The sequence below is a fragment of the Phyllobates terribilis genome, unplaced genomic scaffold, assembly GCF_046119375.1.
Source record: "Phyllobates terribilis strain yellow unplaced genomic scaffold, ASM4611937v1 Scaffold_3__8_contigs__length_932513732, whole genome shotgun sequence".
Lineage (NCBI taxonomy): Eukaryota > Metazoa > Chordata > Amphibia > Anura > Dendrobatidae > Phyllobates > Phyllobates terribilis.
In genome coordinates this window covers 564,777,779-564,797,866 of record NW_027362763.1, presented here as the reverse complement: position 1 = coordinate 564,797,866, position 20,088 = coordinate 564,777,779, and the positions used below count along the sequence as shown (strand labels likewise).

The 20,088-nt window shown below is 38.8% G+C and overlaps 1 protein-coding gene across 1 annotated transcript in view; it reads right to left on the bottom strand.

Annotated features, from left to right (window-relative positions):
• Positions 1 to 2,116: 2,116 nt before the first annotated feature.
• The window catches only part of PACRG (parkin coregulated), an 856,879-nt gene continuing 838,907 nt past the window's right edge, over positions 2,117 to 20,088 (bottom strand). Inside the window, exon 5 of the mRNA XM_073673251.1 lies at positions 2,117 to 3,023. Coding sequence (XP_073529352.1) covers positions 2,863 to 3,023 — 161 coding nt within the window. The 3' untranslated portion in view covers positions 2,117 to 2,862. The remainder of the gene's footprint in view (positions 3,024 to 20,088) is intronic.

The following is a 20,088-nucleotide window of genomic DNA, read 5'->3' as shown; positions in this document are numbered from 1 at the left end:
CAAAAAGACGAATATAAATAGAAATGGTACCGCTGAAAACGTCATCTTGTCCAACAACAAACAAGCCACCATACAGCTCCATCAGCCGAAAAATAAAAAAGTTATAGTTCTCAGAATAAAGCGATGCAAAAAAATATTTTTTTCTATAAAATAGCTTTTATTGTGTAAAAAAGCCAAAACATAGAAAAACTATATAAATGTGGTACCGCTGTAAACGTACTGACCCGAAGAATAAAGCTACCTTATCAATTTTACCACACGTAGAACAGCATAAAAAAAAACATAAAAACAATTCTGGAATTGCTGGTTTTTGTTTATTCTGCCTCCCAAAAATCAGAATAGAAAGCGATCAAAAAATGTCAGGTGCCTGAAAATGGTACCAATAAAAACATCAAGTCGTCCCGCAAAAAACAAGCCATGACATGACTCTGTCGGACAAAATATGGAAAAATTATAGCTCTCAAAATATGGCGATGCAAAAACTAGATTTTACAAAAAAATGTGTCTGTTAGTGTGTGACAGCTGTCAATCATAAAAACCCAATATGATTCTGGTATCTCTGTAATAACACCGACCAGGAGAATAAAGTCGTCTAATCACTTATACCGCACGAGGAACGGCATAAAAAATATACTTTAGGGTTAGGGTTGTGTTAGGGTTAGGGTTGGGCTAGGGATTTTATTCAAATGTAAAAAAAAAAAAGATGACGATATGGCGACTAGTGTTGAGCGCAAGTGCTCGCTACTTGAGTTTGCATCGGGTGCTCGGGTATGCACTGAGTATCGCGGGTGCTCAAGTGACATGCTCGAGTCTCCACCTCATATGCTTTGTGGCCAAAAAAACCTGGCGGGGATTGCCTGCCATGCACGAGCGATCCCCGCATATTTTTTGGGGCATCTAATAACCCTGAAACATGCGAGCGGGGACTCAAGCATGTCACTCGAGCACGCGCAATACATGGCGCATACCCGTGTACCTGATGCAAACTCAAGTAGCGAGCACTTGCGCTCAAGACTAATGACAACTTATTCAATATGATGACCTAAAGTTATCAAAGTTAAATGTTAATTTTTTTCTTCCACATTCCAAAAATTCCTGTGAAGCACCTGAAGGGTTAATACAGTTCTTAAATGTGGTTTTGAGCACCTTGAGGAGTGCAGTTTTTAGAATGTAGTCACTTTTGGGTATTTTCTGTCATAAAGACCCCTCAAAGTGACTTCAAATGTGATGTGGTCCCTAAAATAATGGCTTTGTAAATTTTGTTGGAAAAATGAGAAATCGCTGGTCATCTTTTAACCCTTATAGCTCCCTAATAAAAAAAACATTGTGCTGATGTAAAGTAGACATGTGGGAAATGTTATTTATTAACTATTTTGTGTGACATATCTCTCCGATTTAAGGGCATAAAAATTAAAATTTTGAAAATTGCAAAATTTTCTAAATTTTCGCAAAATTTCAGTTTTTTTCACAAATAAACACAAGTCATATTGAAGAAATTTTACCACAATCAGTAAGTACAATATGTCATGGAAAAACAGTGTCAGAATCAGGGGGATCCATTGAAGCGTTCCAGAGTAATTACCTCATAGAATGTCAGTGGTCAGAATTGTAAAAATTGACCCGGTCAATAACGTGCAACCACCCTCGGGGGTAAAGGGGTTAATATTCCATCTTTTGTAGGCGAACCTTAGGTAAATCTATACATATCAGGCCTCATTCAGACATTGTCATCAGTGAATATCACATATAAAAAATAAATTAATAAGTTTCTCCCACCCATTGTAATATCAATCACCGACAGGACACGGACTGCACACTGATGTCTTCTGTGTGCTGTCCGTGATTTTCACAGACCCATACTCATTGTATGAGTAATTTTGAGTTGTGACTCCAAATAAAAATGGACATATCTCTGTGTTATGTTTGCCAAAAAAACTTGGACATGTGAACAGCTCTAAAGATTTTAATGGGTACATAGTCTATCGTTGAAAAACATGTAAAGAATGCATACTTGAGAAACGGATGACTTAATGAGGCCTACATCAAAGAACCACAATTGTTTCAATTATTAGAATCAATCACTTCATAGGTGTGAATATAGCAAAGATGCTGAAGGATATTTACATTCTTCCTTCTTGGGTGGATATACTTGTGGTCTGGTAATAGAGCTGATATAATGTATAGATGTGAAACCACCTATGCAAACTCTCCATTAAATAATATGCAAGGGATTTTCAATGTAGATAGATGTAGCATTCTTAGGCTTGATGATGTATATGAAGTTGCTATTATAAAACCCCTTCTAATATATGACAATCTTAGTTAAAGCTCCATACAATGTCACTTTTCCTTAATGTATACAATAAATTAAGTGGTTTACTATGCAAGTGGACACTTTACATTGCACAGCTGCAGAAAAGTCACAGCTGAACTGCTAGTTCTTTTCCATGACAAACACCTATTAAGTAGTCAGTGCAAACCCTCATTAAAACCTCTGACATAACCCTTAGGGCAACAGAACACAGAGCAGCAATTGCTGAATTGCATATGAAAATTATAGTTTTATGGTCTGTACAAGCGAAGTCTTAACTCTGACTCTCATTTCAGTCAGCTCAGCCATAAAGAGCGTATTCTTTCATGGTACAAAAAAGCACAGTACACCATTGTAATGTATGAAACAGTCAGTGTTTATGTATTCCATAGCCTGGTGCACAATAGTACTAACAGTCAAATGGCCAAAAGATCCCATTTTAGCAGATGTGAAGAAAGAAAGTCATAAATAGCAGAAAAATTAACAAATTGGTGTGCCGTTTCAGGAGCACATGAAGGGCTTTGCAATCTGCCCGCTTATTCTATTTTATTCTAGTTTAGCAAGCAGGATTCATAGGTAGGGACCATGTATTTTATATTGATGAAGGCATCTTCTCCTCCATGACGTTCAAAGGCTTCTAGTGTTTCTTGAATCAAGTCTCCGATATTTTCACGTTTTTGCTGGCTGTAGTCAATGCCATCTCCGGAGTTTACTGCATGAAGAAGAGATCGCTGTTAGTTCTCAGTCTTTTTTTTTTTCACTTTGATGCTACATGTAGTAAAATACTTATATACTTGCCTAACCAGAAACATTTATATAATAATAATGACTGAAATAATTATTTTAAAAAGAAGCAGAATTGGAGCTTTTAGATACTTAGCAAAAAAGCAACATACAAGTGGGCAGCACGGTGGCTCAGTGGTTAGCACTGCATCCTTGCAGCACTGGGGTCCTGGGTTCTAATCCCACCAACGACAACATCTACAAGGAGTTTGTATGTTCTCTCTGTGTTTGCGTGGGTTTCCTCCCACACTCCAAACACATATTGATAGAGAATATAGATTGTGAGCCTCAATGGGGACAGTGTCAATAATGTCTGTAATTTGTCTGAATTTTAAAGCACTGCAGAATATGTTGGCACTATATAAATAAAAAGATTATTATTTATTATACAAGTGATTACAAAGAAAACTGCAATAATTTCCTTATTAAAAAGAGAAATTCCCTAAAATTCTCTCATATTCATGTTCCCAAATACTTTGAAAATCATATAACATTTTCTAAAGAAAGAATTCATTTTTGTTCATTGAGAAACTTAACGGGTATTAAAAGGTCTTCCATAAATCTGAGTTATGTAGGGAATTTATAGACTTAATACAATGGCCTCTTCTATTCTGTTTAATTTACTTCACGTTGTGGAGCAAAAATTTGCAAGGGGAATAGAAGATAAAAGTTAAAGAATAAAAACTTTATGAGTGTAAACTATTGATTTACTATAACAAGTGACTCTTGTCAGTTCAGTCTACGGGAGCAAAGTCTGCATAATTTACAAGAACTATTCATTATCTAAAGTGCTTTTGTAAAGTTTATCAAAGTGACCTACAACTAAAAAGGGCAACCAATGGATCGATACTAATCATATAGAGAAAACAATTCTTGAGCTATGAAGCATTTTTTCCTTTTAATTTGCATTTGGGGCTTCAAGAGTATCGAAACCTTTTATTGCTGCGTAGCTTAGATATCTACAGATCGTGCTCACAGATTCAGAATGATCAGCCATCTGTCATTCATACTGGTGAATACAAATAATGTCAATCTGTGCTATTTATTTATCATGCATTGATTATAAAACAGCACAAACTGCATCTAGTAATCCTGTGCATATCACACGCCACACACAAAATATATGCACAGCATACGACTCGTACACCAACCACATATTGCACTTGTTAACAGTCCAATCGTGAAACTGCCCCACAAACTAGACCACAAAAAAGGCAGATATTGTGCTACTCTGCATGAAAAGAAAAGGTTCTCCTGACCTATTTGAGGGAATTCTATCGCTAAATGATATCACAGTGGGGCTTTAATGTCCCCTAATATGGGTTTCCAACTTGGCAAATATGTATGCACATAAATACAGTTAAAGCGATTTCAGGAACTTACATATTGATAGATTGTTCCCCATACACACTAGGCTAATGTCAGCTGAACCCACCAACATTTACGGGTTTGGCCAGCAATCTAATATGTATGGGGGTCTGGACAATGGATGGGTGGGGAAGTAAACGATCAAGCATGTCCAATTTTGGACCACCATTTCTTTTGTTCTCTTGGAGATAAGCAGCTGCCAGAAATGTCTGGCGTTTGCTTTTTCACAGAGAACGCAGGAGCATTCAGCAGAGCAAGCGCTCTTATGTGCAAGAGATAGCAGCCGGCTGAGTGATTGGTAGAACCATCTGATGTGTATGGCGGGGTTTAGAATAGGCCATCAATCAGATAATCTAGCAGTACATCTCTTTCTAGCTTAGTCCCATTCAAGGAATAGGACTGAGCTGCAATGCCGGGAATAGCTGCTACAAAATTATGAAGCTGTGCCTGGTAAACAATGAAGGGCATGTAGCACTCATCAGAGCACCACTACCCTTTCCATCAGCTCATCGTATGCGTGCTACGAGACCGCCTCACACCAATATGAGATTGATAATCTTAAAGCAGCATTATGATGCATCTAAATAAGAGAAATAACCATTTAATTCATCAAAAGGTTTCTAAAGTGTGTGAAAACCCAAACATATAATCCTAATGCTACGAAGGATCCTAATGCAGCAACAAACAGTGCTAAGTTCTCTGAATCCATCTGTATAGACTCATAAGACTATGTACCCTTCTAATAGGCCTAGAAAACTTTCTCTAATCTAATCTACATCTACAGTCTAGTGCAGATACATAATATATGTTCCGGTAAGGAATATATAAGATTTTCATACAATAAGTGACACATAGAAAATCATTATTCTATTTGTCACAGCAGGTAGCCTTTATTTTTAGCCCAAGCAGTTAGCTCAATCAAGGGCATGTTCAATCGCCCACGCTTCTTCTTCTTAGGCAAATCTAGCCATTGCTGGTTTTTATTTCCCTATAATTTTTTATAATCACATTGCTGAGATTTCTTAACAAAGTAGGTTGGATAGTTCAAGTTAAAACATCCCAATGACAGGATAATTCTCCACTGGCAGATACGAATAAAAAGGTTTTCATTAAGAAATGAGTAATATCAGCAGTTTACAGTGAAGGTCATCACCCTAAAATATATATTCAACTATATTATCAGGCTATTAAAGTGCTACACTGGCTGAGGCGACACACACGATATTACACATATACAGTATATGCATTTAACAATCGCCAATTCGAAATTCTATAGATTGTAAAATGTTTCAAATAAATACCAAATTTGCTATTAACATATTTCCTTTTAATTTAGGAACAAGCAAAAGTACAGTATACTACCTCAAATGTAACACATCTCTGCAGTGCTCTGTTTTAGCTAGTTCTTTCCTATAATTCTCATACTGGTGCTAATATAACAGAATACTTTTTATTTTCATGTTCACTTAAATGATATTAATAGTCACAAATTCCCCCTTGTTATATCACCGATGGTTTCTTTCTTTTACTGTCTGTATATGAGTCATCAGTTGCTTGGAACGATATGGACTAAATTAGATATAATATCACACTAACCATATTCTAAATACAGTATATGATATTAAGAACCTGCTAAAGAATAAGTGTTGCATTCTGAAAGTAATGGTAAGGTCAAAAATAGGCTTCCTAATGGAAAACTCACTTAGAGCTGTGATACTATATATATATATATATATATATATATATATATACAGAGGGAGAGAATGACATAGGGTGGGATAAATTAGGCAGCAAGTGAACAGCAATTCTTGAATTTGACGGTTGGGTGCATGTGTGTATGTAGTAGTGATGAGTGAATCTGCCGAAATTTAAATTTGGAACTTTGCTCGAAACTGGTCATGAAATCTCGAGATCCCACTGCATAATAAATAGAATGAAAAGAAATAATTAATATTCACCTCTCCTCAGCCATCTTTATTTGGCCATTGAGGTTTGGGTTTCATTCACAGGTTGCCATTCTTTGTCACACCAATGCTTCCATCAAAGATGTGTTGGGACCTGTGGCATATAAATGACCAGAGGCTTGTGAATGAAGGCCAGACCAAAACATCCAAGTGGGAACCTGCGAGAACAAGGTGAGACCTGAGGAGAGATGAGTATTCATTTTTCAACTCACTCCTGACCCTTTGAAATTAGCAACATGGCAGACGCCCATCATTTGCTGTTTTTTTCTCAAATTGGATCACAAAAATTCAGGTTCTGGCAGATCCCAATTTTTTGTGAAGTGCAATGGAGATTTTAAATGAAGTGGCTCACTCACCTCTAGTATGTAGCTTACCTGAGTATCAGTTTTTGGGCAGATTACCATCTACGGTTGGTCATAATTGTGAAATGATGGTTAATTGAAATGGTGAATTGTCGTTTTCAAGTCATTTTAGTGACCATTGTGGGTTTTTCTTACTTTAACAGAGGGGTACCAACAATTTTGTCTACATCTGTATATATTATGTATATTGACAGCAGAACAGCTGATAAATATTTGTAAATCCTCAAAAGATTGTTTGAGCAGCTAAAAAAGGAAAAACCTAGTAAATGGAAGGTACATTCTATACAATTGAGCAATTCAGTAGGACTGTTATTATAGATTTTCTCAGGGCTCTATGGAACACCTATCCACGAGAAATCTTACTATTCTCTGCCTTCAAGTATAAAATGATCTCTCAGATGTGATTTGACTAAAATGGTCAGCTTCACAGCAAAAGTCACCTGCCAAGTACAATAACTGCTTATTCCCTATCTCTACTGAAATTAGCAAATATTCCATCTCAAAGTGAGATAATTAGGGATGAATTCAGTGAAACGGTACAATGACTGTCTGTACAAGAAAGATGAATCGCATTGATTTGTTCAGAACACCTAATGTTAAGTATGCAGTCATCATCTGTACTTTGAAGCAAATTGATACTGATACATGAGGTTTTCCGGAGACGTCCCTCCAACTGTTACTTTATATCAGTGCACCATGCGGAGACCGGGCTTTATAATGCAGGAATCTGCTCTCAATGCCATACAAACATTGATTGTGGATGTAAATGCTTCCAGTGGTGCCTGATTATAGCCATATCAATTAATAAAAAGGAAATAATGAGAGTATTCTTTCTACATGCGATATAGAGACACAATATAAAGTAGTTGCCGGTATGTTGCTGTCAGGGTTTTTTGCAGAAGCTGTATGTACTGTTACATTTCTTACTCACTGAATAATGTTTGATTATGTTCCAGAAAGGTTTCTATGAAATGCACAGATACAGATACGCTTTAAAGTACACCTGCCCCCTGAATGTGGTTACATTACTTATCCAGAAATAATGAGCAGCGTTTGAATGCTGAACTCCTTTAATAGAAGAAAAGCAGTGAGAGATATATTTTAATGTAACAAGACATATTCTTTCCTGCTTTACTGGAAACATTTACAGTACATTGAGATATCTAACATTAAGGTGATCCTCTTGCCTCCGGGATCAGAAGCAGCCACTGTGTAATGTGAAGCAATGTTTGCTAGAGCAAAGTATACAAATTTATCTGAAACTGGTTACACACATAGTCATGACATTTTCTTCAACTATGTTGAAGCACATACCCAGTACCTGGAATATATGCTACAAAGTATATAATGAAGGTGCTGTTTGTTTGGGAAGATCCAGATAATCACACTGGGAATCCCATGATACAGCTGGATTGTGCCATCTTTGTCACTCAGGATTGGTGCTTTATTCTACCTCTACCCTATGTCTAACATTTATTTTCTTGGCTTTCTTCAGGCTTTTGCCCTCTCTCTTAACAGGGATATCCCTTGAAATGATAACCTATCCTTGACAGTTGATGCATTTACTACCCCAACCAATCCTGAAAAATTATGTCCAAAACTCCTATGTTAATATAGTGGTAGTGAACATGCCTGACTACTGCTCCTCTCACTTCGGGGGGTCTATGTTAGCGGTATTTACCATTGCTCCAATAGATCAGAATTGATACTATCGCTCAAAACCATGACAACTGGGGATCCTCTTCTCATGATCATGAGGAAACAATAGTTAGACTTTCCCCAATCCATTCACCACCTAGGTATATGTTGCCGATGGAATAATCCTTTAGGATGTGTAGGTACCACAAAGTTTGTGTGGCTGCTTCTTTGCATCACTTTTCTTTTTCATACATTCTAGTTTTTTATGCTCAGACGTGCAGTATCTGTCATCCAAGCCACTTGTGTTTTCAATTGGGAAAGGGGAATAAGTCATCAGAATCCCACAACTCTGCTGTGGAGGAGGGACACCCACCTAAGACATTAGATAAATGGCCATCGAAAATCATATTAGTTTTATGCAATGTGTATGGCACTTTTAGGTTTAATTTATAGAAAATTCATCTCTTGCATTTTAAAAATACATTTTTTTTTTAATGAAAACATCTTTATTATTTAATTACGAGTTATTTTTTGGCATAAACTTAACTTTTTATATTTACATATACAGTGGGGAAAATAACTATTTTATACACTGCCGATTTTGCAAGTTTTCCCACCTACAAAGAATGGAAAAGTCTGTACTTTTTATCGTAGGTACACTTCAACTGTGAGAGACAGAATCTTACAAAAATCCAGAAAATCACATTGTATGATTTTTCCATAATTAATTTGCATTTTATTGCATGAAATAAATATTTGATACAATAGAAAAACAGAGCTCAATATTTGGTACAGAAACCTTTGTTTGCAATTACAAAGGTCAGACATTTCCTGTCATTCTTGACCAAGTTTGCACACATTACTGCAGGGATTTTTGGCCCACTCCTCCACACAGATCTCCAGATCTTTCTGGTTTTGGGGCTGTCACTGGGCAACATTGGGTTTCAGCTCCCTCCAAAGATTTTCTAAGCAACTCTAGGACCTTGAAATGCTTCTTACGGACTCATTTCTTAGATGTCATGGCTGTGTGTTTCGTATCATTGTCATGCTAGAAGACCCAGCCACGACCAATCTTCAATGCTCCTACTGAGGAAAGGAGATTGTTGGCCAAAATATTACGATAAATGACCCCTTCCATCCACCCTCCTCCCTTCCATATGGTGCAGTTGACCTGTCCCTTTTGCAGAAAAGCATTCCCAAAGTATGATGTTTCCCCTACCATGCTTCATTGTTGGGATGGTGTTCTTGGGGTTGTAGTCATCCTTCTTCTTCCTACAAACACAGTGAGTGGAGTTGATACCAAAAAGTTCTATTTTGGTCTCATCTGACCACATGACCTTCTCCCATGCATCCTCTGGATCATTCAGATGGTCATTGGCAAACTTCCAATGGGCCTGGGCATGTGCTGGTGTGAGCAGGGGGACCTTGCATGCCCTGCAGGATTTTAATCCATGATGGCGTAGTGTGTTACTAATGGTAGTTTTGAGATTGTGGTCTCAGCTCTATTCAGGTCATTGTTCAGGTCCTCCCATGTAGTTCTGGGCTGATTCCTGAACTTTCCCAGAATCATCATTACCCCACGGGGCGGGATCTTGCATGGAGCCCTAGACCGTGGAAGATTGACAGTTATCTTATGTTTGTTCCATTTTCTAATAATTGTGCCAACAGTTGTTGCCTTCTCATTAAGCTGCTTGCCTATTGTCCTGTAGACCCTCCTAGCCTTGTGTAAGTTTACAATTTTGTTCCTGGTGTCCTTAGACAGCTCTTTGGTCTTGGCCATGGTGGAGAGGTTGGAGTGTAATTGGTTGTTAGACAAGTGTCTTTTATACAAGTAAATACTTCAAACAGGTGCAATTAATATGGGTAATGAATGCAGAGTAGGAGGCCTTCTTAAAGAAAAACTAACAGGTCTGTGAGAGTAAGAATTCTTGCTGGTTGGTAGGTGGTCAAATACTTATTTCATGCAATAAAATGAAATTTAATTATTTAAAAATCATACAATGTGATTTCTGAATTTTATTTTTAGATTCTGTCTCTCGCAGTTGAAATGTACCTACAATAAAAATTACAGACCTTTCCATTCTTTATAGGTGGGAAAACTTGCAAAATCTGCAGTGTATCAAATAATTATTTTCCCCACCGTAAATGTTCATACAGCAAGTCTTTTATGTCAATTGCTTTCTGCAGTATATTAATTTCCTACATACACTGAAAATAGCAATGATGGGGATTAAGGCAAAAAAAAGAAATATTCAAAGGACTTAACAAATACCTTCTTTAAACCGCTCAAGCTGCTACGTCTAGAAAGAACAGATTCAGATTTATACACGACATCAGCAGCTGTTTTTATTATGTACAGATGAGATGATGATTTTAATTATCTAGTGACTCATCACATTACCAATATGAGATGATGAAATAGGAAACCAAAATCTCAGCATTTACAGTCACGCGTGACTACATACATTGTTTTCTTCATGATTTAATAAAATATTTTGCCAGGCCCAAAAAATCTTATTTTAGAACCTGTTGATTGTCTAACTTTTATATTCACACATTTTCCTTCCACTTATCTACTCACAATTTGGTCCTTCTGGATAGTATATAACCATTCAGAGATGATCGAATTATTTTGAAATTTAAAATTACCAGTTTGAAAAATGTTGCCAAAAAAATTAAATTCACAGCTAATTGATTTGCCGCAAATTGCAATACTGCAAGGAATGAATCCAACCCTTTTCAAACTCTTCAACACAAACACAGACTCAGTAATATCAACATGATCTCACTATAGAAGGAGATGGTAACCCTGTAGTAACAGCTCATATAATAACACAGTACACTGACGGATAAATGGCCCAAACACTCTCGCTCCTAGTTATTTATGATCAGGCAGACTGTACTGTGCAGAACACCAACTCAAACTTACGGGGTCACTGTCAAAGGTAACATCATCCTTCTGCGGCTGAGACGAGTGATATGTCATATATCCAATAATGTTCACTACTTCCTCCCTACTAATATGCTTCCTGGAAGCAAAGGAGGTCAATTTTGGTTTGTGTTTGGTGGTAGTATGACCACATTTTCTTTTATCATACATTTTGTTCAAAATTGCAATTAACATTTGACAGTATTTTCAACTCCAGCTACTCAACACTGGCAAAGAAGGACATGATAAGAAATGATAGCTAAGTACATGTACGAAAAGCAAAATGTGCCATCAGGGTGTGGTATAAGTGTGGCGTACATGATTGTCATTTGGTCTAGTAAAACATGTGCAAAAACCAACATGCAGGTAAATATCTACAGTAGGCATGACAATGAGGGATGAGGGCAGAATAGCGTGGAACGCATCATGCACTCCAACAAGCCAGAAGTGGGTGCAGCGGTCAGGTGAGGAACACCGCTCCATATCCACAATAGTGAGGCGCAGAGCATCATATGCTATGTAAAATGACCACAAAGCACACAGGACATAAAAGTGAATAACATATAAATAGAGTGGAAAATACTTAATATATGCGAAAGTGAATGTGCCAAAGGTGCAAAAAGTGAAACACACATCAAACACCGCATTGTAAGAGCTATGAAGACTATAATCAACCTATATTATCTAAAATATCTTCTTCACCTGCTATTTCTCATTTTGAAGCTTAAAGCAGCAATTCTGAAATCTGGCAGAGCTATCTGCGTGTACAGCCTATGTTGTCCTTGGACTACACTGGATTACATTTTTCTTGTCCATGGTGAAGGAATGCAAACATTGAAATATATGTACAAATTCCTCAAGCGTAGACATATGGAAACCAATACTTGTAGATGTGATTCCTGAGATTTGCTCCTAGGCACTGGTATAAAGTAGTGTGCTTAGAGAAATTGATAACACGGAGTAGTCAGTGGCCTAGGAAATTACTTCATAGTTTAAACTTCTGCTTTGTAATTTGTGGAGATATCGTAGAGGTTTCACACCATTAGGTTTCTGGTGGCAATACATAACATGCAATGCTGCATTCCTGTGGATATTGGTTCTGCTCAGGAAAGTGTCTTTATTACCCGCACAGGAAGCTCAGGACAACAACGAGGCATACACAAGTCTCTATTTCTAATTTAACCACTGTTACAGTCCCCTTTCCTGTAGTCACTACATCAATACAAAGAGAAGTTGGAAACGCAACGCAAATAAAAAAAACTACTGTGTCATGTCCTTATAAACTACTGCAAGACACAATGCTATATGCAGAAACATTTCTGAAAAAACCCCTGTCAGATGTCTCCGTGACGGTGGAACACATGGACAAGTTTTACGAATGATGCAAGTCAAGTACAAATACACTTGTGATTTGCTCCTGAAACAAATACATTGAAATGAAGCCAGTATGACAGCTGTTATCACTATTTTCCATTCCCTGGAAATACTAGCCAGGATCAAACAGAATCCTTGCCTACTTCACATTTTTTATTGAAGTCCTAATATGAAAACAAAGGCAATGTGTGCGCGCGTGTTTTTCCCTGACAAATAACAGCAGATGATATATTAAATCACTGTAAAAGGGATTGATATTTTTATCTGAGTTGCTGAGCAGTTTTATTGCTGTAATAATAAGGTAAAACTTTCAAAATTGCTTGTGCAGCTAAGAAAGATCAATAACGAAACAAAGTGGGGCTGAATAATGTTACACACACGAACCTTGCTGGCTCCGCCACAAATAAAAGGAGCTGTATGTCTCTGCATTCAGATACATACTGAAATAATCAGACCATAAACTGGATACACAGCCTGAGCATTGTGAATAAACCAAGCATCTAAATATACACTAATAATAGAAAGGGAAACAAAACCTGTCTTGTCACGCAAGTCATTTTACAAAAAGGTTACCATATAGATATATACAGCCATCAAAATGTAATAAGATTTCAGAATTTAAGGATATTGGACCACAAACTCAGAGAAGAAGAAAAATGCCACATTGCACATAGAAACCCATTCAAATTCTCTAGATGGAACAAAGGAAATAAAAGATAGTCTGATTGGTTTCTACTGGTAACATCTAAGCTTGGGCTACATAGCAATATTTGGTCGTAGCAGTTTAGAAATAAAATTTGAAAAACCTTCACAAAATACAATAGAGTGCCACTGTGTTTTAAAGCACACAAGCTTTGTTGGAAATATAAGTTAAATATACACTGCTCAAAAAAATAAAGGGAACACATACAATAGAATATAACTCCAAATAAATCAAACTTCTGTGAAATCAAACTGTCCACTTAGGAAGCAACACTGATTGACAATCAATTTCACATGCCGTTGTGCAAATGGAATAGACAATAGATGGAAATTTTTGGCAATTATCAAGACACACTCAATGAAGGAGTGGTTCTGCAGGTGGGGACCACAGACCACATCTCAGTACCAATGCTTTCTGGCTGATGTTTTGGTCACTTTTGAATGTTGGTTGTGCTTTCACACTCGTGGTAGCATGAGACGGACTCTACAACCCACAGAAGTTGCTCAGGTAGTGCAGCTCATCCAGGATGCACATCAATGCGAGCTGTGGCAAGAAGGTTTGCTGTGTCTGTTAGCGTAGTGTCAAGAGGCTGGAGGCGCTACCAGGAGACAGGCCAGTACACCAGGAGACGTGGAGGGGGCAGTAGGAGGGCAACAACCCAGCAGCAGGACCGCTACCTTCACCTTTGTGCAAGGAGGAACAGGAGGAGCACTGCCAGAGCCCTGCAAAATGACCTCCAGCAGGCCACAAATGTGCATGTGTCTGCACAAACGGTGCACCTTGAGGGAGGTATGAGGGCCCGACGTCCACAGATGGGGGTTGTGCTCACAGCCCAACACAGTGCAGCACGCTTGGCATTTGCCACAGAACACCAGGATTGGCAAAGTCGCCACTGGCGCCCTGTGCTCTTCACTGATGAAAGCAGGTTCATACTGAGCACATGTGACAGACGTGACAGAGTCTGGAGATGCCTTGGAGAGTGATCTGCTGCCTGCAACATCCTTTAGCATGACCGGTTTGGCAGTGGGTCAGTAATGGTGTGGGGTGGCATTTATTTGCAGGGTCGCACAGCCCTCCATGTGCTCACCAGAGGTAGCCTGACTGCCATTAGGTACCAAGATGAGATCCTCAGACCCCTTGTGAGACCATATGCTGGTGCGCTTGGCCCTGGGTTCCTCCTAATGCAGGATAATGCCAGGCCTCATGTGGCTGGAGTGTGTCAGCAGTTCCTGCAAGATGAAGGCATTGAAGCTATGGACTGGCCCACCCGTTCCCCAGACCTGAATCCGATTGAGCACATCTGGAACATCATGTCTCTCTCCATATACCAACGTCACGTTGCACCACAGACTATCCAGGAGTTGGCGGATGCTTTAGTCCAGGTCTGGGAGGAGATCCCACAGGAGACCATCCGCAACCTCATCAGTAGCATGCCCAGGCATTGTAGGGAGGTCATACAGCCACGTGGAGGCCACACACAATACTGAGCCTCATTTTGACTTGTTTTAAGGACATTACATCAAAGTTGGATCAGCCTGTAGTGTGCTTTTCCACTTTAATTTTGGGGGTGACTCCAAATCCAGGCCTCCATTGGTTAATAAATTTGATTTCCATTGATGATTTTTGTGTGATTTTGTTGTCAGCACATTCAACTTTGTACAGAACAAAGTATTCAATGAGAATATTTCATTCATTTAGATCTAGGATGTGTTATTTGAGTGTTCCCTTCATTTTTTTGAGCAGAGTATATTGAGTTATCAAGAACACAAGGTAACTCAATATGGGGACAAACAATAGGCCAGAGATGTAGTCAGAAATCTAATATCCATAAAAAATCCACAAGGACATAGGAGTGAAGCACTACACAGAATCAAATGAATCTCATGTAACTTTGTGTGTCTCTACCTCAAAGCACGTTTCGCTCTACTTCATTAGAGGGCAAAGTAAAATTATGGCATGACTGTGCATCCACAATGTTTCCCTACAGTAAACAAGCTTTATATAAAAGAGAGAATTCAGCACTCAGATGTAAGAAGAAAAACATAGTTTTATTGGAACTGAAATCCAGTATTTGTAATGTTTTGGTTTGACACTCAGACCTTTATCAGATGGATCGCTGTTGAACAAATAGTGTGCATGGTATTATAAGTAAAGCCCCCGTCTCACATAGTGAGATCGCTAGCGAGATCGCTGCTGTGTAACGGTTTTGGTGACGCAACAGCGACCTCACCAGCGATGTCGCTATGTGTGACACTTTGCAACGATCAGGCCCCTGCTGTGAGGTCGCTGATGGCAGCAAAGTGTTCTGGACCATTTTTTGGTCGTTGCCCTCCCACTGGTCAGCACACATCGCTGTGTGACCAGCGGGAGCAGCAATCAGGCTGGTAACCATGGTAAATATCGGGTTACTAGGGGCACACGCGCACCTAGTAACCCGTTGCTTATCATGGTTACGAGCCTGCTACAGTGAGCGGTAACCTCCCGCTCACTGTAGCAGAGTGGTAACCATGATAAACAACGGGTTACTAGGTGCGCGTGTGCCCCTAGTAACCCGATATTTACCATGGTTACCCGCCTGCTCCTGCTTCAGCAGGCTCGCAACCAGGAGCAGGACATCGTGGAAAGATTCTTTCCACGATGTCGCTGCTCCCCTGATCGTTGGTGAGCCTGCCTGTTTGACAGCTCACCAGCGACCACATAGCGACGCAGCAACGATCCCTGACAGGTCGTATCGTTGTCGGGATCGTTGCAGCGTCGCTAAGTGTGACGGGGCCTTTAGTCTGCGTTGATAGACAAACTGTGTTTATTTCATCTGAGGACTCTTGTTAAACAGTTGTGTAACTGTGTAGATAGATTATCACTGCAAAAGGTGTGAAAGTAGAAAACAACAATTTATATACTCCTTGATAAGAGCTGCTTGCCAGACCTGAAAAACAATCTATGCATAAACTGATTTATTTCCATGTAGAATAAAACTGCACTATTATGCCTGCCAGAAAATCACAAAAGCTTAGTAAGCAGCAACAGTATAACATTTCAATAAGTCATTAATCACTGAACTGGAGGTTTGTAACACTATTAGGAAAGCTAAAATTCTGACATTAGTTCATGTTCTGATTGTATTTTTAGCTCCTTTTTAGTTAATTTTCCAATCTAATGAATTATTCCAATTTACCTACAAACACAGTAACTATAATAATATGATGACATATATACAGATTTATAACCAAGTCCTTACCCTGTTCATAATAAATATAACATGGCAGCTACATACATTACCAGGAGCATTTCCTCACCATGATCCATATTACAGTACTGACAATACTGATAATACCCATTATACGTTACTCATTGTATAAGTTGCTTTGTATACAATGTTTTGATTCTTTTACATCCTCCTTCAGGAAATGATGAATGCGTATGTGACAAATAAAATTGATTTAAAAAGATGCATTTCATACCTTAAATGTAAGCTATTCCAGTCCTATAAATCTGTGCTAGTTTCCATCTATAAGATATATATATAAATAAGAGAAAAACAACTGAAATATTGCTACCAATACACGCACATACATTGACACTGATGTTCTTAAAGGGAATCTGTCTCCAGAATTTTGCCACTTAACATGCAGGTTAGTACTGTAGCCTTGCAGCGCTGGGGTCTTGGGATCACCCCCCACCAAGGACAAGTTTGTATGTTCTCTTTGTATATATGTGGGTTTCCACCAGATAACTCCCACACTCCAAAGACATACTGATAGGAAATGTAAATTCTAAGCACCAATGGGGACAGTGATGATGTTGTCTGTAAAGCGCTGTGGAATTAATGGTGCTATATAAGCGAGTAATATTAATAAACCTATATGAATGCTAACTGTGGACACGGACTAAAAGGTGTCGGCATAATGTTCAACCATCACCCTACTCCTATCTAATGTGAATGGCCTTTAGTCTAAAACTGAAAAAAGACTGTAAAGCTTAGATCTTCTGAATGCAGGAAGGCCAGCTTATGTTTGAGACATAGAAAAGTATTACAATATTTACAGCTATGGTGAAAGGAGATAATAAAGAAGTTTAGCCAAGAATAGAAGTGAGGAAACTCTGGACATTTTTAACGCTATAAGCTGCGTTTTTAATATTCCTGTGTGTTATGCCAGTCTCAAACAGGAGCTCACTAAACATACTTGTAAAGCGTCCAATATTTGTTCTGTCTTTTTTTCCTGTTAGTACCTTTTGTTAGCTGAAAGAGAAGGGTCATTTCTCCAATCAGAATATTTAATAGGAACATGAAGTTGCATGCGGTAGAAATGCTTTCGAAACCACAGATGAAAGAGCAGAAATGGCTGATGGATTGTGTAAGTCTCCAGAGACCGGCTTTGTGAATGCACAGACCCCAGACTGAACACCGGTGCTCATGAAGGTTAAAGTACTGGCAGCACTGGAAACAAAAGTCCTCTATTTATCTAAGAGCCAGGTATAGTGCAGACAGCTGCAATTTGAGCCCAGCTTCAAAGAAGACATCTCTATAACCTTAGCACCGACCTCTGGTGTCCAGAGATTCCCAGTCAGAATATATCTCATTAAAATATTATATATCCATATATATATATATATTTGTAAATATATGTGCAAACTGAGTCGTTTCATACACACCCACGTTGTGCCGGGAGTACTCCCGATAAATAAACCAATTTACCCTTCATATTCCTGAATGTTAACATTGTATAGTGATTGCTGCTGTGACTGAAGACTACTGCTATTCGTTCTGACCTCCTCACTACAAGCAGACAGGCAGTTTTTTCTATGGAGTAATAGAGAACAACAGCTAACAGACATTGAATGGGGAGGGCACATATTTTTCATCAATGTAAATCTACCGTGTCTGGTATTCATTTCTCTTGGTGAGGTCAGCTAGTAAAAACTTATGTATGTGTATCCCTTACAGGGAACCTGACAGGTGATATATGCTGCCCGATCCAGAGGCAGCATGTATCAGACACTGGCTAAATGATCTCGGCCACTCTGAAACCCTGCAGCATTTCAGAGAAAATCATACTTTAAAAGCCACCAGGGACCAATTCACACAAGATACTAATCAAACAGGCACTCCTGGGATTGAAAGGTTACCAGCATCTAAATGGTTATCAGCAGTGATCAGCGCTCAGCCCTGGCTGCTGCTGTTAGGCTGTGTGCCCACTATGTGTTTTTCAAGTGTTTTTGCCGCGGAATTTCAGCAGCAAAAACGCTTAAAAAACACTTGGTAATACGTGCCCCATGTTCCCCAATGATAATCCGCATGTGCTGTGCACAGGCTGCGGAAGTTTCCACTGCGGATTATCATTGGACACGCAGTTTTGTGGACACGCAGCGTAATTGCTGCCATTGACTTGCACTTAAACGCATAATAGCATAATAACACATTTGCACATAAGGATATTATGCGATTCTATGTGCGGATGGTACCCGGGTCTGGAGAAGAGGAGACTCTCCTCCTGACTCAGGTACCATAGAACCTGTTAAAAAAATAATTTAAAATAAAAAATAAAGATTATACCTGTCACATGACTTAATGACGTCAACGCAGGTCCTTTCACACCACCGCGACTCATACAACAGACCGGACGGAGAGGAGAAAACATCGGGGGCCATCGGAAGGTAAGTATAATCTTTATTTTTTTATTTTTTACCATTTTTATTCTTTTTTTTAACTATTAACTTGGTCACACTATATAAATCCATGCCGGTTGTATGGATTTATATAGTGTGACCAAGTTGTCAAGCACTTTCCAAGTGATGCTAAAATCGCTTTGAAAGCGCTTGTCAATCCGCATGCAGAAACGCATGTGAATCCGCATGTATTACGCAGGAAAAACGCATGTACAATCCGCATGCGTTTTTTTTGCCAGGAAGATGCAGAAATGCTGCAGAAATTTTCTGCTTCTTTTCTGCATCGTGGGCACATATAGTGAGAGACAGAAACACAGATGCAAACAACACAGTAAAGATAGGTCTGATCCCAATGGACCCATGTTATTGCATATAGGACTAATAAAAAGAACGGGCCATCATCTTGTAACAGTAAAGGGGGGGGTTCGTTCCTCTGTGAAACAGAGAAACAAAAAGATGGCCACACAAGTTCAAAATAGTAAAGAAGTAAGAAAATTCCTTTATTAACACATGTAGTAAACACAAATTACAAAAATAAGTGCGGACGGCAGAATGGAGACAGAGTGCTGGATCCACATGAATAAAACAATGTTAAAAACTGTGACACAGCGCCCGAAAGGTCAGCCTATATAGCAAGTGGAGATATAAGGGGGATAGCAATAGGGTCACATATATTAATAAATATATACTACCCATCAAAAATACCTTTTCCAAATAGTACCCCCAAAACAATAATATCCCATCACAATCCAAATACCCAGAAACAAAAGGGTTAAAACCCTTATACAGATAGAGGTAATATAGACAATTGGTCATAAATAAGCTAAAATAGCTATGTACCTGGGCAAGGTCACCAGACAGGCTCTGCTACCGTCACCCCCGGGCACATAGCCTTAAGGTGTTAAAGATATAGCTTACACATGCTCTACAGTAGCAGACTGTAGTATACAGTCCGGCTCATCGTTATCAGCACCCATGAAGTTTAAGTA